Here is a 21,343-nt window from a genome sequence, read left to right as displayed (position 1 = left end):
TGGCAGACTTACTAGCCATGGTGCAGCTCAATCACCAATACAGTAATCCTACACACATCAATGTGTTGCCGACATAGACAAAGCCAGCAAGCTGTACCAGTGCCAAGAAGCTTGGCTACCAATGCAATTGAGTCAGATGCATTAATGAGCCTTCTTTGTGACTTCTTTGTATTCTGTTTTGTTTTCTGTTGGTTGTTCTGAATTCACTCTTTTTTCACCATTTGCAAAAGTCGATACAACATTGCAGTCAGCGATCAATGAAAATGAATAACATTGTTTTGTTTAACTGGGTACTTTAAATGCACTTTTGTCAAAAAAAAACTTTTTTATAACTAAAAGAGATAAACCGATTCTGAACAAGTTTTACACAAGCAGTTTCATGTGCTTTATTGATTTGTGTAAGATCAGGTAATTCAAACTTTTCTAAAATGATTTATTGTGTATGGGAACATTCGCTCATTCGTCGTTGTACGTGTCTTCACACTGTTCCCTTTGGGGAACTGTATGAAGTGGTGGAAGGATTTCTGGCCGTGATTAACGCTCCTTCTGTGACCGTAGCCATCTTCGTACCAGCCATTAGGGTGATTAGTCCTATGGCGGGAGGGTTTTACGGGCTCCCACAACCCAGACGAGGGGGGGGGTGCCACAACCCAGACGAGGGGGGGGGGGCCCACCCACACCCACGGACGCAAGTATCCTGCTGGATGCCAACCCAGAATTTAGAGCCGGAACTCTGACTCAACTTGCTGGGACTGTCTGGAGTGGGGTTTGAAACCCTACGCCTTCTGGCCCAGCGGCGGGGATGCTACCACTACGCCAAAGGCCCACTCCATTCCCTCATTGAAAGGGGTTATTATTACTGAGATTTGGAATGAGTAAATGCTGCCTGTCAAATTGACATTGGATTGACAAGACATCGATGTCTCCGTGATTGCTGTCCTGTGATTGTCCCACATGGTGGGACCGATTCTGACAGTCTACGCTGCTCACAATCCACCTGTAGCCATAGAACTGACTAAAGCCATCCAATGTGGGCCGTGTAGCCTGGGATTTTAAATGGCTCAGGCGTGCAATGTTAGGTCACTGAACTACTGAGCCACTGTACTCCCTTCAGCTGAAAATGGCACTTTTAAAAAAAATCTATTGGTATCATTTTATTAGCAACAACCCTCAACTGATTCCCTTAATGAATGATATTCCAGCAGGCAACTAAAAAGGCTAAAAGATAGGATCCAGCTGAAGACCTTCTGTTCTAGATTTAATTTCACCGATGAAGTTAGTGAGACTGATGAAATATGTGACAGTGTAATGCAAGTCAAAGATTCACACTAATTCTACACTGTACTGATGATTTGTACTTTTATGTGCAGCCCTCTGTATTCCACCGTGTGAGCATGGTGGATCTTGTGTAACCAGAAATACCTGCTCCTGCCATTATGGGTTTGTAGGACCAAGATGTGAAACAAGTAAGTACATTTATTTGGTTTGGTGTTATTCTGCACGCCAAAAACATTTCACTCAGAGATTTTATGTAAGATGGGCTTTATTAAGGAGAGGATAAAGTGCAAATCATATCCTCTTTACACAATTTTCTAGTCTCTCAAATTGTCAACCTGGTATTGCATGCGAGCACTCGGCCATTCGGCTCCACTCTGGCACATCATACGACTGCTCAGGAGTACCATGTGGTGGAGTAATATTGGTCATTTGCTCCAATAAAATGTGAAGCCATGAGCAAGATCAGAAAATCTTTTTGTCCCACGGCAAAGTAGATATACGGATGGAATAGACTACAGGAAAAAGTTGTTAATTTGCGTCAATTAATACCTTGAAAAAAGAACTGGATCAGTACCTGTCAAGAAAGGGGATTGCGGGTTATAAAAATATTGCTTGATCTGTTTGATTCATATGGGGGCTTAAAAATATGCAGAAATTTGGGGGGTGCAGGTAATCATCAGTGGGCTCTGGAAGGAGCAGACTTGATGGGCTGTGTGGCTTTTTTTTCTTTCCAGTCTTTGTTGTATTTTTCTGTTCTTATTCATTAAAACTACACAATGACACAGATTTGCTTTTCCATCACCTTGAGATGATGAAAGTGTTTATTCTGGTGAAACTATGAAGCCCTTCATTTTCTTCCTGCCAATGGATATGATGAATGCAACTGAAACTGAGGTTGTTTTATATTTACAGTGGTTTGCAACAGACACTGTCAAAATGGTGGAAAATGCGTTTCCCCTGATGTGTGCAAATGTAAAGTTGGGTGGACGGGACCCTCCTGTGAAACAGGTAAATAGACCAGAACCTTGACTGTTAAACTGGAGGTGTATATTTCTGTGCTCACATGAACATATATTTGTGATGTCAACTTTTACACGTTCCTCCAAAGAAAGCATTTGTGAGGTTCAATTAAACATTGGCCCAGATATTCCGATCCCTATGGGTGGGTACGTGTCATGTACACACCGTAGGGACATCGGAAATGCCGGTTTCAGGCATGCACAGCGCATGCGCTGAAAACCAGCATTTCCAATCTGTCAAGAATGGTCTTGATAGATCCTCCGGCTGCCCTGGAGAAGGGCCTCTGCGGGCGGATAGTTCCGCTTTTAGGAGACCCTCCGCCCGCAGAAAACCCTTACAATTCTTATGCCTGGTAAAAGCATAAGGCCTGCTTTTACCAGGATAAGAGTTGAAAAAAAGTTTTTTTTTTTTAAATGTTTTTCACTGATTTATCATTTAAAAATACTTTAAAAAAGGTAAGTTTATTTTTAGCCCCGTAAAAAACTTTAATTATTTTTTTCAAAAAATTTAATTTTTGTTTAAAATACTTAATTTCAAGTCATTTTAAAAATGTGGTTTTTTTTTAAGTTTTACTATTTTTTCATTGATCTCCATTCATATATTTGACAGGTCTTCCTGTCAAATGTATGAAGGGAGATTCCCTTCTGTGATTGGCTCCCCATGGCCCACGTGATCCCAGGGACGCTGCGAACTACCTGCGCCTCTGGGATACGTGGGCCCTACACAGTTCAAGTTTGGTGAGGCCCAGGAGTGGAAGCGCGTGCATCCTGGGAGCCCTCGGGTAAGGGCGCAGATTTTTCCAGATCACAGGCCTCCGCCCGCGGGAAGCCTGCGATCAGAAAACACGGGCCATTATGTTCTGCCTTGTTAAAGGTGTGATGTATATTCTCGTACAACTCTTAAGTAATATACTGATTAACTGGCTTCCTCATTTTGTGCAGCTGTTTGCATCCCTGTGTGTCTCAATGGCGGAAGCTGTGTTCGACACAATGTATGTATCTGCCCTCGTGGTTTCTATGGGCCTCACTGTCAGAATGGTAAGTTCTCTCCCTATGGCTGTTAATTATTGTTTAGCACGATGCACCCGTCTGCAGCCACAGGGTTGCTGCAAATGATCTAACCAAGTGGCATTGGGTGCCTTTCCTTTCAACCTGCAAGGTAATGCTTGGTCATGACTGAGATTGGAAAATCACTCTGTGAGGGGAATCATTTTAATGCAGAGGGACTGGGATAAGGGTAAGGGGATTGTGTCGTGATCCATTCTTAGAATTTTTGTCCCAAGGTCCCGTTTAGCTCGGACTGATGAGTGAGAGAATCCTGCTGTAGAACCTGACTTTGTTTTTAAAACAATCTGGGATAGAGTTTCTGCTTTGGGCGCAATGCGCAATTCCGGCGCAAATTGCGCCCTAAATGCGCCTGTTTTGAAAAGTGGTTTTTCTGCCGAGTTTCCGTTCAAATTCATTTGCATATCGACGAACATGAACCGGCGCAAGCAGGCAATGTTTTAAAAAGTTTTTTACATTTTTGCTTTAAAAAATATTCCTCGATTAATTTAAGAGTGGTAGTTTGGTAAATTTTGATTAATACCGTTGAAAATGGGTTTAATCACAAAAAATAAACATTTTAAATCACAGTGTCAATCCACCACCTGTGAGTAACCTGATTTTAAATGACTGAAAATTACTTTTAAAATTATTTTCTAGTTCGATTGGGGTACAATAGTTAGTTCTTTAGTAAATTTTTAAAAAATTCATTCAAAACCTTTCAAAACGTACCAATTAGTCTCCTTGCACCCAAAAGTTCCAGCTTAATTTTTGGAGCCTCGTCAAAGGCCTGCAAACGAGCACAATTAGCGGAAACTCCCAATAGTGATTAATTCACCCGGGGGCGTGGCCAGTTTTGTGGGCAGGGCCTGGTCTAGCGGATGTTTTTAAAACGAACACAAAAGATCGTGGAAACTTGAGTTGCGCTTAACGCAATTAGCGCTTAAAATTCAGTTACACCGATGTCAGGGAAATTGGGCCGGAGAAACCAGCGCAATCGAGCGGAAACTCCAGGCCCATTTCCTTTTGTGTGAAAAGTATAAGCTTTTTTTTTGTTTTTAAGAGATAGTGTTTTCCTCAGCAAATTTCAGAAAACACAGTTTGTGCAGCAGTTTCAAATATTCTGGTGTCAGTGGGAATTAAAATGCTGACATGTCATTGAGTAACTTCTGTAGAAATCCAATGAACATTTCCATTTTTTCAGAAACTATGCTGAGGCTGCTTAAAAGAACTATTTCAGGGGCAGTAGCCAAGAACGCCACACACAAAAATCACCTTTTTAACATTAGGCCCCGTTACTTTCCATAACAAACTTTCAGAATTTCAAAATCAGCACAGCGAACATACCAAGCAATCGAACTCATGAGTTTGAATTGGAATGGTGAAGCCAGAGTTGAACAATGCAAGTCCAGTTCCGAGCCACAGAATAAATCAATCCATCTGCAATGGAAAGATGGTTTAAAATATGTTTATTTTAATGTGTATAAATAATAATTGTGTAACAGCATTGCTTTGTCTGAAATGTATTTTTAAAACGAAGGAGGAGTCTGAATGGAAGTACCTATGGTAACAGTAAAATACAACCTCTTCCTTTGCAGCTGTTTGCAATCCCCCTTGTAAGAACGGTGGTCACTGTATGAGAAACAATGTGTGCTCCTGTCCCGATGGTTACACAGGAAGAAGATGTCAGAAGAGTAAGTTCCACTCCCCTCTTGTGCCAAATGATTTCAGAGGCAGAGTCAATCAGCTTTTATACCATAGGAAAGATTTAGCAATCTGATCTTCATCTCTAAGTATAGGTCAGCTTAATAGCAAAAGATGAGCTGGTAATACTTGTTTATTGCAATCATAGGGCTGAATTTTGCCGGCGCTCAGAGGGCGGGTTTGGAGGCGGGTCCGCTGTCAAAATCGAAATGATTGACAGCGGGTTGAGAACCCGCTCCGAACCCGCCTCCATGTAAGTTTCCAAAGTGTCGGGCCTACGATTTCAGAACAGACCTGACACCAAGTGGCGGGGGAGGCATTTAAGATAGTTGAATGCTTGTTAAATGCTCGTTAACTACAATCTTGCCAGCCTATTTCTATTTTACCACTTTTTTTTACAAGGTTCCTGTCGCTCGGGGATCACGTCAGGTAAGTATGTTGGGTTCTCTGTGTCTCCCCATTGCTGTGAATAGGTGACAGCTGCAAAAGTGGTATGAAAGCTACCATTTCACAGCTGGTTACTTTCCAATTTGAGAAGCTTGAGCTTTCAGGACTTGAAAGACACTTTTGAGCTGTATGCAGTTTGGAGTAAACTCTCTATCCACTGTCACCTCCTTGGAGCAAGCTCTCTCACCATTGACAGATCGCTTCTGTCATCTCAACTTCAGCTGCCATCTATTCCAGCAACATCGGTGCCCTTGAAAAAATCTTACCTTGGTCCTCGGAATCCCTCCACGATCAGCCCCAACACCAACAACAACACCAACCTTCTCCGCAGCCACCTGATGCTGCACAAGACACAGGGCATCAGCACCCGACAACATTGCTGCCTGGGAGGCCAGGGATGGCATCACCATGGTCAGATTTACTTAACTTGACGCTGTACACACTGGCTGCCACATGATGCGCCAGGTTAACACCACCCCACACCAGCACCATAAAGCATCCCTATAATGTCCAAGTCATTCCTTTCACACTCATCACAATTGGCAGGGGGGGGGGGCGGGGGGGGGGAGCGGAAATATGTCTCAACATTCACTGGAACTCACTAAGACACTTCCAAAGGTGAGCACAGAGCTGTCCAATAAGGTAAAGTGTTGAAAATATAGATTTCAATGTTTGACAACACATTAACAGAAACTTCACATGAACATTGGCTAAACCTCTCAAATGCCTACCCTTGCGTGTTGTTAGTTGCTATGCCTGCAGTAGGATGAGGGTGAGTGTGAGGGGTGGCTAGTGAAATGGGGAAGTGATAATGTAGATAGAGAGGGATGGGTGGAGGTGCAAGGTAAGTTGGTGTGAGTAAAGATGTGCAGGTGTAGGGTAGGGAAGGCAGAGTGATGGGGATGTGATGAGTGGCACAGCAAGATGTGAGTGTAACTTGGCAGTAGCGTTTCGTGATCTGCTCAGATCATTGAAAGGTTTGCGCCACTGCAGCCTGGTACTGCTGACGACATCCCTGCTTTTGCTCTCCTGTGCAATGTGCTACCAGGCTGCGTTGGTGTCCTGGGGAGGTCTCGTCTGCCCTTGGGAAGGGAAGAGAACCTCCCTGCGTGCTGTGACTCCCTCCATAAGCATATGGAGGGAGTCATGCGAGAGCCTGTGTGCAGCCGTCCACCTTTGTGCAGTGCTTGTCAGTGTTTGCAGCACCTCAATGCTGCAGAACACTGACAGAACAACTGTCAAAATGAATGTGGACATGGCCCCTTTAAGGAAACCAGCTGATGACGCATCATCAAATTACGTCATCAAACCCGCTTCTTTTTAATTGGCCAGGAAACGTGCATGGCGGGCTTAACAAGCCCAAACTACATAAAATTACTTGGTGAGAGCAGGCTGGAGCCGGGAGTGGGACCGGGACCTGCTACCCACCTCTCCCGCCGCAATCCCACCTCCGCTGGCAAAATTGCGGCCATAGTCTTTGCTTTTATCTCATTTTGATACAATTTTGTAACATTGTCAAAGGATATTAAGCATTTAATTTTTTTACTAAACAAAGGAGTGCCTGCCTTCCCTTTGGCTTTAGGAGTTAGGATTGTGCTGCTCCTCCTGTGTTGACTGTCTCCCATGCTGGTGACATACAAGGGATGTATACTCCTCCTGTCTCTCTCAGCCTCAAGACCAGTCAGAACTATTGACACTCTGCATTTGAAGACAGATTGAATCATATCAGGCGGTAATCCGATTGGATTTCTGCATTAGCCGTCCGCGACACCAAAGGTTAGATTTTCCATCCAGTGCAGTTGGTACCACTGGTGCAGAAAAGTCGTGAAGGAGATGGGAAATCGGCAGCGACCTCTTTTGGTGAATCCCGATTACATTTGTGCTGCATATGATTTTCTTGCTAGCGTCTTAGGCTGTGGTTTCACACGAAATGTGTAAGAGCTTTATTGAGGTCACAATTCAAATGCAGAGGAAGAGGTTTTGTTTACCTGATGGAACAATTATAGTCGATGACACCGCTCTACATCTGGCTCTCTGGTAACCCAGAGCCTATGAAGACCGTTCCCCATGATAGGTACATCATTCATTGCCTTTGAAGAGTTGGCATTGGCAGGTGTGACCAATCAGGCTTTGGTGGTTGATGGCCAACCTGTCAGCATAACGTACTACAATTGGGGTGTTTGCAAAGAACCATCCAATGTAAGTGTTATTGTACCTGGACCATCAGGTCCATTGTCACAACCTCCCCTGAGAATAGGAGTCTCCGGAGCATTCATTGTCTGCCAAATCCAGGTATCTGCACTTTGGCCTGCAGATGCAAGTTTGCAAGTACCAAAAGTTGGACACAGAACATGGCCTTCCAAGAAGTTCAGGTGGAGGAATTTCCAGTGGTGACTGTATCAAACTGCGGGTAAAAAAAAAGCAAGAGCAATTATCACAAAGGCTCATAAAAGCTTAAGTTGAAGTAGAAAAAACCAAAACAAATTAATACAGAAATGGGCTTAAAACTACCCAATGAATACTTAACAAGGAACTTCAATCTTCCATAACTGGATCAGAGCCTAGCAACCCAAGACAGCCATTATATGTGGGCATCATTACAACCTGGTACTGTACTACTGTTGGGGCTGGAAAAGATGCTAGAGGTGTTACGATGTTATTCCAGCACATTTAAGTATTACTATGAAACTCCTGCCTATTTTTGGAACAGAGACTAAAATCGGCCTGATAAAGTGCCACTCCAAATTGAATGCATGGAATCACTTACTTCAGTTTATTTTTGATACACCATTGATCGTCCTTGTGTTTGCTGTTTATAAGTATTTTTTACAAAGATCAGGTAAATAGATCAACATCCAGACACAGTGCAAACCTTGGTCTTTTACAATTTGAAACATTTGTCCACATTCTTCTTCCTGCAGGTGTCTGTGAGCCAATGTGCATGAATGGAGGGAAGTGTGCGAGCCCAGATATTTGTGACTGTCCATCAGGGTGGAAAGGGAAGCGATGCAATCGACGTAAGTACATCTTGGAATGGGGTAAATAACATAGGATTTGATAAGCTAAATCAGGTTTTCAAAATTGCAATTGGTTTGCTAGAACATGATAAAATTCAGCAATTTGATAACGACAGGAACCATTCAACCTGCGCCAGTCTGTTTCTGCACATGAGCCATCTAGTCTAATCCAACTCACCTGCTCACTCCACCTACCATTTAATTCTTTTCAAGTTCCCTTTTAAATTAACTTATAAAGTCTGCTGTTTTGTGCAGTGAATTCCATATCTTAACCACCTTCTGTGTAAACAAATGTTCTCTAATCTTCCCTTAAATTTTTTTGGGATTACCTTAAATTTTTGAGCTCTCATTGTAGTCTCACCCAACTAGTGGAAACAATGTACCACTGTTTAACTTATCATAACCTTGAAGACCTTTTTCGAGTCACCCATTAGTTTTCTCAGCTCTAGTGAAAAAGGTCTGCAGGGGGGAAAAATTCGGTATCGCCCCATTTGGGGGCGCCGTTATTGGCCGTGCGCAAAGTTCAGCGCCTGGCACTAATTATCGCCTCCGACAGCAAACTTGGCTTTTATCGCCCCTGGAGGTGATTGGAACGCTAAATCAGGCGCGTCACACCTGTCTTAAGGCGCAAAGGCCGAGGAGTGAGGCGCTACCTCAGAGTGCTGGCAAAGCAAGGAAGGGCAAATCAAACTGAACCTGCAAAGTGCTGCTCAGTACCCAAAACCCCTTCACACAGCGTTGAATCTCTCCAGAAGTCTCTCTCTCTCTCTCTCTCTCTCAGAATGCGTGGTGCAAAAATGTCACCGACAAAAAAAGGCAGGAAGCGGTCGCCTTTAAATAGCGCTCCCCCAGTCCCTTTCTGACAGCATAACGCTCCCCTCAACCTGTCGTTGCTAGCGGCAGGCGGTAAGGCAGGGGGCGCCACTCAATATCCGGTTCAGGGCGCTAACAGGGCGTTGCACACTCGACTGACATCACAATCTGCTGGCGCAGGAGATTGTGGCGGAAGTGTTTAGCATCGCCGCAAAATATCTAGTTAATTTCGCGAGCAGCACAAACATCGCCGCGTCCGGCCTCTAGTTGCTTTGCGCCCCAATTGGCGCCCTCTTAAGGCGCTAACGGGAGGCGCAATCAACTGAATTTTTCCCCCCTAGTTTCTCAATAACCCTTTCAAGCGTTTTTTAACTTCAGATTTTGGTTTCACTCAATAGCGCCAGAGTTTATATTTTTAATCTGCATTTTCAATTATTACTTGTGTACACAGCGATTTGTCTGCAAAAATGCCAGAATGATGGAGAATGTGTGGGACCGAGTACCTGTCACTGTCAGCCAGGCTGGGAAGGAATGCTGTGTCAGAATTGTAAGTAGCTGAAACGTCTACAATCAGTGTAATTGTATTTTGTGTCAGCAGTGCTGCCTGTTTGTCATGTACCAACCCTTTAACATAGATTGTTAATACCTTTGTGATGTGAAAAAATGATCCTTAACCTCTGTAAAACTGGCTGCTTGACCCTTATATATCCCTGCACTTAGTGTGGATTAGAGGCTGCCTAAACTCGTCTGTCTCTGTGCGGTTTTCATGGATCAGAGTCTGTCTAAGCTGTAGAACCATAGAAGGTTACAGCGCAGAAGGAGGTCATTCAAATCAAAATCAAATCAACTTTTATTGTCATTGTTAGTGCACAAGTGCAGTACAACGAAATGTAGGCTTGCGGCTCCCGAGAGTGTACATTTGGATTAAGACATTTAAACATTCAACATACATTTGGCTTGTAGTATATTAACATAAACATAACCATAATAAAGTGCATTGGCAGATGTGCAGGCTTTAGAGTTTATTTGTGGAGTTCAGTAGGATGACAGCCCTGGGAAAGAAGCTGTTCCTAAATCTGGTCGTACGGGTGCGAATGCATCTGTAGCGTCTCCCAGATGGCAGGAGGGCGAACAGACTGTGGCTGGGGTGGGTAGGGTCTTTGATGATGGACCGTGACCTCCGTAGACAGCGTTTCTGGTATATGTGCTCTATGGTCGGTAGCCGGGTGCCGGTAATGCGTTGGGCAGTTTTGACTACCCGCTGCAGGGCTTTCCGGTCATAGTAGCTACAGCTGCCATATCATACTGTGATACAGTTTGCCAGGATGCTCTCTATAGTGCAGTGGTAAAAGTTAGAGAGGATCAGGGGTGATAGATTACATCCCTTCAGCCTCCTTAGGAAATATAGGCGCTGCTGGGCCTTCTTCACCAGAGAGGAGGTATTGAGGGACCAGGAGAGGTCTTCCGTGATGTGGACTCCGAGGAACTTAAAGCTGTCCACCCTTTCCACCACAGCCCCATTGATGTGGATGGGGGTGTGACTTCCGCCTTTGGACTTCCTGAAGTCCACAATGATTTCTTTGGTTTTCTTGATGTTAAGGGCCAGGTTGTTATTGGCGCACCACTTCACGAGATGCTGGACCTCCTCCCTGTAGGCTGACTCATCGTTGTTGGTGATCTGGCCTACTACCGTGGTGTCATCCGCCCCGTCTTGTCTATACGAGCTCTTTGCCCAAACAATTCTAAACTAATCCTACTGCCCTGCTCTCTCTCCATAGTAATGTATCTTTCTCCGTTTGAAATATTTATCTAATTTTCCCTTAAAAGAAGCAATGGCCTCTGCCTCAACCATTTGCTGTGGTGAAGTGTTCCCTAGACATTTCTCCTAACCCCAGCAATAATTTTAAATTGATGACCGCTCGTCTCTCACTCCCCAACCAGTGGAAATTGTCTTTCCCAATTCACTATCTAAACTCTTTTTAATTAAAAAAAATCTCCATTAAGTTTCCTCTTATCCACTGCAGCAGAAATAGTCCCAGTATCTCAAGTCTCTCCTCCTAACTATAGTTTCTTCAGGATGGCCTAGTCACTCCGAGCCCAGTAAGACTGTACTGGCTGAGGTTCTAAACGAAAGGTGCTTTTACATTATAAAAGTACAGCTGATGAGACACACCCCATTCTCCTGCTATCAGCTACAGTAGAAAATATAAACGAGGCAACTTAACATTGTTCCTGTAGGACCCTTGACCCATTTATGAACTGGCTCCTGCTGGCTCCTCTTCTGACCAGCATCTGATGGAATATGTTAGGAGGAAGGAAGGTGAAGCCAAGAGGCTGGGATAGCAGTGCTGTTCTGAGAGTAGGGGGTTAAAGGTAGTTACTCAGATTGCCAAATGGTGGGAAGTGGTGTTTCACAAGGATTGGTGCTGGGACCACTGTTGTTCACCATTTACATAAATGATTTGGACTCGGGAATCGGAAGTACAATTTCAAAATTTGCAAATGGCACCAAATGGGAGGGGGGGGGGAGAGGGACGGTGGGGGATGTAGTTAATACAGAAGAGGACTGTGACAAAACACAGGCAGACATTAATAAACTTGCAGAATGGGCGTGTAATTGGCAAATGAACTTCAATTTAAATAAGTGTGAGGTAGTACATTTTAGTGGGAAGAATAAGGAGGCCACATCCTCCTCGGAAAATAAGCATCTAAATGAGGTAGAGGAATAGAGGGATCTAGGGGTACTGATACACAAATCACTAAAAGTAGCAACGCAGGTTAATAAGGACATAAAAAAGCAAACCAAGCACTGGGGTTCATTTCTAGAGGGATAGAATTGAAAAGCAGGGAAGTTATGTTAAACTTGAATCGAACCTTGGTTAGACCACACTTGGAATATGACGAACAGTTCTGGACTCCATATAATAAAAATGATATAAAGGCACTGGAGAAGGTGCAAAAAAGATTTCCTAGAATGATACCAGAACTGAGAGGTTCTACCTATCAGGAAAGATTGAACAGGCTGGGGCTCTTTTCCCTAGAAGAGAGAAGACTGAGGGGTGACCTGATCGAGGTCTCTAAGTTTATGAAAGGGTTTGATAGGGTAGACGTAGAGAATATGGTTCCACTTATGAATGAGACCAGAACTAGGGGCCATAATATAAGATAGTCACTAATAAATCCAATAGGGAATTCAGGAGAAACTTTTTTGCTCAGCATCTGCTTAGAATGTAGAACTCACTACCACAGGGGGTAGTTGAGGCAAATAGCATACATGCATTTAAGGGGAAGCTAGATAAGGGAGGAGGGAGAAAGGAACAGAAGGATATGTTGATTGGGTAGATGAAGAATGGTGGGAGGATGCTCATGTGGAGCATAAACACCGGCATGGACCTGTTGGGGCAAATGGCCTGTTTCTGTGCTGTAAATACTTTGTAATACTTCATAATACTTTGTAAATCAGAACTTCAGGGTTGGTCTAGATCTGGAGCTACAGTACTTTCTAAAGACATTGCTTTTGGACTTTCAATAGGTTTCATGTAACACATTCTGATTATTTTACATAGCTTCCAGCACTAAGAAACTCAATGAGCTGCTTCTACAATGTACTTCGATTATTGTGTTTAAGGAACTGATTAAAATGTGCAACAATTGTGAACTTTACTGATGCACTGTCATTGCCAGTAATATACCAGCAGTATTTTTTTGCCTGCTGTACCACTGTTGGGATAGGGTAGGTGAAAGAGGTGCACATTAAAATGCCGGTACAGCATTTGATTCACCTCTCTCCTATATACTGATAATAAATCAGCTGCAGCCCAAGCCCTGAATCATTTTGAAGACAGGTGGAGAATACAACTTTGCAGAGTGACACCTAAACCTCACGTAACTAAAATGCCTATGGAATGGATACATTGGGCCGTAATTTGTGGCCCCTACGGTGCGCACGTGAAGGCAGCGCAAGTTCTGGGTTTAGGCATGCGCTGCACATGCGCTACAACCTGGAACTTGCCACCTGTCAAGAATTCTTGACAAATCCCCGGGAAAGGGGCCTCCGCGGGCAGAGAGTTATGCTATTTGCCCAACTTCTGCCCAGCGAATGCCCGTGAAATTCTTACGCCTGGTAAAAGTAGGCGTAAGGCCTGCATTTACCAGTGTAAGAGTTTTAAAAAACAGAAAAATAAATTTTTAGCAATAATTTATACATTTAAAAACTTGTTAAATAAGGTAAGTTTATTTTCAGCCCCTTTAAAACATGTAAATTTATTTTCCAAAAAATTAAATTTTTGTTTTAAATGTTTAATTAAATGCCATTTTAATTAATTTTAAATAGGTGTTTTTTTTTAAATTTATTTGATCTCTAGGTGTATTTTTTGGGGTATTCCCATTCATACTTACAGGATTTCCGTACATCTCCATAAGTATGAATGGGGATTCCCTTCTGTCATTTGTTGGTCCGGCCCACGTGATCCCAGGGGCGCTTGCGAACCGCCTGCGCCCCTGGGGTACATGACTCTCTACTCGGGGAGACCCAGGACCGTGAGTCTCCGTGGATCCCAAGGCCCCAGGTATGTGGGCATTTTATTTGTGGATCGGAGGCATTTCCCCGCAGGAAGCCTCCGACTTCAAATTCAGGGCCAAATGTGTACACACAACTTTTATAAAAAGTTTTATTTTTTAATTTCTGGATCTATTTAGTCAGTACTAATACTAGTGAAAGTAAGTAGGAGGAAAAGTGCTTGGAAGAATTTTTTAATGGGAGAGTAGGTCCTGTTCGGGAAGCAGCAGCCATTTTTTCTCCACTTACACTGTTTGTCAGGGTTTCCGCAGCTCTTCCGCTGAACTTGCATAAAATTGTAAATCCACCCCTTTACAATTACATTTAAAATCTGCTTAATGTTATATATTACCTATACACACACATCTTTTATTTGTACCAGTTATTGATACAAAAGTCTATAAATTTGTGACGAAAGCACCAATAATGTCCCAATTAATGTACTTTTAAAATTATTTTCTTGATCATATTACTTAATGATATTATTTAAATATTTCTTTGTCACTCATATATAACTTTTATTATATTATTGTAGAGTAAAGATTCAACACCCACTATGTTAGATTAAACTTAAAGTTTTATTTGGCCAGGGTCCCTTTAAGGATCCCAGCTTAAAACACGTCATGAATGACGTCACCAGACCTGCTCCGTCTAATTGGGCCAGGTAACGCGCTGGGTGGGATTAATAGGCCCCGTTAAGGTAAGTTCATTTTCTACAGCGGGATGGAGCCAGCAGCGGGGTCGTGACCCGCCACAGCAAAGAAATTTCCGGCCATGTATGTCAAACCCACAATGAATTCCAGTGCCTGTGTTTATAAGGCCACACGCCCCAATCTCTTCATGAAAGTAACAATCAAACGTATCAAAGATTATATTTGAGCAATAGTTTGATCACCAGTCTTTCAGTTGATCTCAATCAAGCGGTGATAGAAACGCTACAATTAGCTAGAGCACCCCAGGGGTGGCAGGGAAAATTGGCCAGGGTTCTCTTTCGTGAGGGATGTACTACGACAGTTGCAGAAAGTGCAGGTTTGTGGACACCGGATGACGACAGGACCAGGTTCAGCTGAGATGTTCTTCGCAGTTAGATAGCCCGCCGGCACTCAGTCTAGCCTCACACGTGGCTTAAGTGAGGTGCTGCAAGTACCCCCTGTGGCACCGTACTCCAGTAAGGAAGTCAAATACATTTCTTTAAGAGTGGGAGAGGATAAAGTAATAATCAGGAGGTTGCCAATTGTATAATACGGACAATGGAATATGTGAATCCTCAGAAATTTTCCCCTCACGACTATCAGCATCATACTGTTGAGGTGGAGGGTTGAAGCACTGATTAAACCCAGAGAACAGAAGACCAAATTTAAGGAGCAATAGATTAAAAACAGAGGAACCAACCAGACAAAACAACAATCAATCTGACCGTATTAATTTGTACCCCAAAGCAAGTCTTGGTGATATTTGTGATTCATTTGTATCTGAAATATATTTTGAATAGTAGAAAATGTTCTTCCATGTACTCTGATCTAACTATGTAAGTAGTCATCTCCCATATGGACGCTTGGCTTCACATTTGTTCCTAATTATGTTTCCAGCTATCTGTGAGCAGAAATGTTTATTTGGAAGTAAGTGCATCAGGCCGAACGTGTGTGCCTGCAGGAGAGGATACATGGGATTAGCTTGCGCCAAAAAGGTAAAGCTGGAAATCAAATAATGGAAGACTGGTTTAGACATAACCGAGTTCTGAATGGAATCTGCATCCCACTGGTCTGTTTAAAATGTTTGGGGTTCCATAAATGACAAGTCACCGTGATTTACACAATTTTTAGTGGTCCCATTTATTCTTCTCCCACTTTTTAAATGACTTGGTACCTCTGTAGCCCATGCCCCAACCTGCACACCACTCACTGGCTAAGTGGGGGAGGTACTGGAGGGCTGCAAGTACCCTGGAGCCATATCCCAGCATGGCTCGCTGACTTTAGTCGAGAGGGACAGAAAGTTTTGGAATTTTTGTTTTATTCCATTGAAAAAATCAGGCTCCGGTAGATAAAACACCTGCTACAGTGGAATTTGCTATTAATGGCAACATAATGGAAAGCCTGCCAAAAAAATTCCCACTAAACCGATAGTCTGGCAAAGTTACTGCCTTATTGGGAGTTTAAATCCAAGTTAAAACTGTGTCCTACTTATAGTTCTTCTGAAGCAAATGCGCAGTATAAATGTAACCTTTGTTTCTGTTATGTGCCAAATTTTGTCACTATGAATAAGAAGTATATTTTTAATGATCTTTTTCTGAAGATTATACTTAAGCATTGCTTATTGCTTAATTGCTTAATTAAGAAAAATCACAGCGGAGCTGCAAATGTTCATGCATTACCAGCAGCGAGGTGTTATGAGTACAATAGCTAAAGCGGTGCCAAACCAACTTGAATCGCAATATGTGTAACGTTGCAGCATTCAGATAGTGAGCAACATGGAATTAAATTTCCTTCTCTTACTGAGTTTCCAAATAAATGAGACTTGGAAAGCCTGCAACATTTGTTAACATCCAAACTAGTGTCCAGGGAACCTTTACCCACACATGCCTAACATGTGATAACTATTTTTGTTCTTTGCAGCAGGTTTGATATCACTTTCTGGCTCTAAATTTGAGTATCAGGAGATTTATCCCAATAACCAGCACGTCTACTCTGTAACTCCAACCCCCCTACCCTGCCCCCAAACTCATCAATTGATTAATAGCATTAATAGCACAAGGTAATGTGGACTCACAGCCTTCCCCGCCACTACTTTCATTGAATCCCCAATTGGATACTGATCAGCCTATCCACACTAAATCAACCAGGAATAAAATAAACATTTCAACAAAATTTAAACATATTATTTAAAAAAATCAGTGTAAATCACTCTTTGTAGATCTCAGTGACCAAGCAGATCTCTTGATCCAGTCTAAAGGATGTGCAGGACAACGACTCAGGATGACTTGCTCTGAAAAAACATCTATTTTCCAATCAGTTATGCCCGATTAACAGGCATGAAGCCAGCATAACCAATGAGAAGAATGGGCGGGGATCCATGACACGAGACTCCCGCCTATTTAGCGCCCACCTGATTTTACAGTTGGACTTTACACTGGTGCCAGAAGCACCCACCAGTTAATTAAAATTAAAATGAGGCCTCTTTAACATCTTTCAGCTATCCAAGCACTTTCCCCACAGTTTACATAGAAACATAGAAGATAGGAGCAGGAGTAGGCCATTCGGCCCCTCGAGCCTGCTCCGCCATTTAATGAGTTTATGGCTGATCATCCAAATTCAGAACACAGTCCCTGCTTTCTCCCCATATCCCTTGATCCCTTTAGCCTTAAGAAATATATCTAACTCCATCTTGAATATATTTAATGAATTGGCCTCAACTGCCTTTTGTGGTAGAGAATTCCACAGGTTCAGCACTCTCTGGGTGAAGAAATTCCTCCTCATCTCTGTCCTAAAAGGCTTACCCCTTATCTTTAGACTGTGACCCCTGATTCTGGACTCCCCTGCCATTGGGAACATCCTTCCTGCATCTAGTCTGTCTAGTCCTGTTAGAATTTTATAAGTTTCAATGAGATCCCCTCTCATTCTTCTAAACTCCAGCGAATATAAGCCCAATCTCTCCTCCCAGGTATCAATCTGATGAATTTTCGCTGCACTCCCTCCATGGCAAGAACATCCTTCCTCAGATAAGGCGACCAAAACGGCACACAATGCTCAAGGTGTGGTCTCACCAAGGCCCTGTACAACTGTAGCAAGACATCCTTGCTCCTGTACTCGAATCCTCTCGCTATGAAGGCCAACATACCATTTGCCTTCTTAACCACCTGCTGCACCTGCATGCTTACCTTCAACGACTGGTGCACAAGGACACCCAGGTCTCATTGCACTTCCCCTTCTCCCAATCTATTGCCATTCAGATAATAATCTGCCTTCCTGTTTTTGCCACCAAAGTGGATAACCTCGCATTTATCCACATTATACTGCATCTGCCATGCATCTGCCCAATCACCCAACCTGTCCAAATCATACTGGAGTTTCTCGACATCCTCCTCACAGCGCACACGCCCACCCAGCTTTGTGTCTTCTGCAAACTTGGAGATATTACATCTAGCTCCCTCATCTAGATCATTAATATATATTGTGAATAGCTAGGGTCCTAGCACCGATCCCTGCGGTACCCCACTAGTCACTGCCTGCCACTCAGAAAAAGACCCGTTTATTCCAACTCTTTGCTTCTTGTCTGCCAACCAGTTCTCTATCCAAGTCAGTACCTTACCCTCAATCTCATGTGCTTTAACTTTACACGCTAATCTCTTATGCGGGACCTTATCGAAAGCCTTCTGAAAGTCCAAATACACCACATCCATTGGTTCTCCCTTATCTATTCTACCAGTTGCATTCTCAAAATATTCCAGTAGATTAGTCAAGCACAATTTACCTTTTGTAAATCCATGTTGACTTTGTCCGATCCTGTCACTGTTTTCTAAGTGCTCTGCTATGACATCTTTTATAATGGACTCTAGCATTTTCCCCACTACTGATGTCAGGCTTACCGGCCTATAATTGCCTGATTTCTCTCTACCACCTTTTTTAAATAGTGGGGTAACATTAGCTACCCTCCAATCCATGGGAACTGTTCCAGAATCTATAGAATTTTGGAAGATGACCAGCAATGCATCTACTATTTCTAGGGCCACTTCCTTAAGTACCCTAGGATGTAGATTATCAGGCTCTGTTGTTAGCATGCCAACCATCATATAGCCTCCTGTGTTAGTATAATGCTTGAAACACTAACTTTATTCTTACCAGTGTATTTTGTATATACTGCAGCTTCCAGTTGGACGAGGATAATGAGCCAGAAGTGTCGGAGCTGGTTATTCTGACCTGTGATCAGTTACAGTGGTGGATCACGCATTCTCAAAGCTGCACAGTGAAATGGTGTTCAGAAAACATCACTATGTCCACGTTTTCACATCAATACGTCTCAAAGAAGTGATTTGGAACTGTTCCACAAAAAAATATATCACTATATAACTCAAAATAGTAATTGCAGGAAGTAAAGATGTTGCTGTAAGTTATTGTATAATTTATATATATATATATCAATTAAATGTAATTTTCCAGTCATGTTACAGGATGGTAGACTGTACTGTTCATTCCACATCGCTGTTGCCAATATTCCCCTGTAGTCTGACTACCTCATAAATATAGATTGTTGCTTTCTCATGGGGCCTATGTTCTCAGCTGAGACCATTAAACTTCACACTGCAGTGTCAGTAAGTTGTATCTCACAGCACATTACCATTGACTTACATTATATTTGTGTATCATAACACCACTCTGTTCTTTGCTTATTGCATCGGTGCTAATACTTTAGACCCCCATGCTGATTTTTATTCCAATAAAATGCAACTAACATTGCAGTAGATGTCCCTGTTTTGTCATTCTCCCTTTAAAATTTAAAGGATGTTAGTCCGCAGCATAAAACTGCTCATAATTTGGCACCGATTGACTATCATATCCAGAAAGGCCACAAAGATGACTAATGGGAGAAATTGAAATGCCAGTCTAGTGCAGTAAGAGCAGTGGAAGTAAGGTACATTGTTGGCGCAAAGTAGAGGCTGCACTACTCTGCATCTGGAGAATGCCGCACTTGGCCCAGAGGTCCTCAATGCTGGAACCAGCTGGGAACAGTGGAAAATGGTCCAATCCCTGCTACTGACATTCCTCAGTTTGATGTAAACAAAAGATGTTTATGAAAAGTTCTCATTGTCATAGGCTACACTTCACCTTTTGAAGAATACAATTATGTTTGGCAAGTGTGGACAAAGAAATCCTTACCAGAGCCTTGAAGTTCTTTTGAGTTGTCAGTAAGGTTCAGTATTTGTGTCAGGTTACAATCCATTTCTAACAAATGTAAATGCAATGGTGTATTTTAAAATGATTAAACATCATTTTGTGAGTTGATGTCTCACATACACTGTCAGACTTTCAATAACAATCAGCCTCTCCAAAAAGTCAAAACTGTTTGATAGCCACACAATGATCCCACATCTGATGTAAAATGAACAGAAGGAGCAGAGGAGTGGGACCAATTGGATAGCTCTTTCAAGGAGCCGGTCTAGGCATGATGGGCCGAATGGCCTCCTTCTATGCTGTAAGATTCTTTACTCCAAATAACTGTCTGAAGAAAGTATGGGGTAGTGCCATATATTGGGGTAGAGTGCATTGATATGAAAACAGTAACTGATTCAGTCTGAGAGAATACTTTCATCTAATCACAAGCTCTGGGCAGAGAATTTACTCCATGTACTTTCAGCACCACTACAGTGTTGTCTCTTAGATTTCAGCATGACACTTTTGTGCAGCCACACTAGGCATTTTGTTTATGCCACTAGAATTCTGTACCATACAATACTGAATGCATGACAATCTCATACTAAATCCATTTACACTTTTAAATGCACAGAGGTGCAATTCTAGATTTATCCTTCCAAATTTGTGTCTGGAAAAGGCAATTTTTTGTTATTGAACACAAAGTAAAAGTACAAGTGCTTTCAACTCTGTCACTGGTAACAGAAATTTGAGGCAATTAATTAAAGGTATATTGGCACCTCATTGAAGTGTCGTAGATTAAGTGCGATTTTATTTTCCGATTGCTATCAATACACTAAGCATAGTGACAACACTGCCATGCTGGGATTTTCCTCAATAGACTACTGGTTATTAGTTTTTAAGATTTACATGGAGGTTGATGTATGTTATTCATTACATAAGGGGAACTGGAACCAAGCGTCATTGAATCCTAGTGTTTAACTTGCATTTGCTCATTGCTGACTGGACTAATGCAGAAAATTAGGCAGCCTCGTGAATTTGATAGTTTCTCCATCAATTTTCAACAGCAACTGTGGAGACTAAAGCAATACATGGATATTTTTCCACACTTTCCACTCTTTTGTAACTATAACTAACTTATTATTGGTTGAATGAAAATAGTAGTTTTATGGAAATGTTTTTGTACAATTTACTTTTGTATATAATAACAAGAAATTTTGAGTGTATCCTTATGGTATTGTTTAAGTAAAACCATATTTGTAATATTTCTTCTAGTTCATTTGTGAAAGCTATTATTGAGTTCTGAATGTATATAGACCCGGTGCCAAGATAGTTGTATACTCTTCATATAATTTAATAAAATGCTTTGAAAAATGACAGAAAGTATTCTTTAATTCATTTGCTGCCTTCAAAGTTTTGCCTAAATAGGCAAGTACTCCTCTGAGGCAATCAAGCAAGGCTCCAGGAGTCCGCAATAGCCCATTATTCATCATCACCCTAGCTAGCTAACAATTTACCTCTATATAATTGGAAATGCCCTGTTCACTGAGGAGTTTGTTAAAGGACTGCAGCAAATCTATATCCACCACAATTTGGTGT

General features: G+C 42.3%; 1 protein-coding gene across 1 annotated transcript in view; it reads left to right on the top strand.

The window, feature by feature from the left end:
• Window positions 1-21,121, top strand: part of LOC147120554 (von Willebrand factor D and EGF domain-containing protein) — a 403,257-nt gene extending 382,136 nt beyond the window's left edge. The window contains exons 24-31 of the mRNA XM_085986654.1: window positions 1,371-1,466; window positions 2,191-2,286; window positions 3,240-3,335; window positions 4,940-5,035; window positions 8,414-8,509; window positions 9,774-9,869; window positions 15,470-15,567; window positions 18,740-21,121. Of these exons, the coding sequence (XP_085842780.1) occupies window positions 1,371-1,466; window positions 2,191-2,286; window positions 3,240-3,335; window positions 4,940-5,035; window positions 8,414-8,509; window positions 9,774-9,869; window positions 15,470-15,567; window positions 18,740-18,760 (695 nt within the window). The 3' untranslated portion in view covers window positions 18,761-21,121. The remainder of the gene's footprint in view (window positions 1-1,370; window positions 1,467-2,190; window positions 2,287-3,239; window positions 3,336-4,939; window positions 5,036-8,413; window positions 8,510-9,773; window positions 9,870-15,469; window positions 15,568-18,739) is intronic.
• Window positions 21,122-21,343: the final 222 nt, after the last annotated feature.

Source organism: Somniosus microcephalus, chromosome 4 (assembly GCF_052327205.1).
Source record: "Somniosus microcephalus isolate GS21.2 chromosome 4, FLI_Smic_1.0, whole genome shotgun sequence".
NCBI lineage: Eukaryota > Metazoa > Chordata > Chondrichthyes > Squaliformes > Somniosidae > Somniosus > Somniosus microcephalus.
The sequence above is the reverse complement of the archived record's forward strand: the minus strand, read 5'-3'. Positions and strand labels throughout refer to the sequence as shown.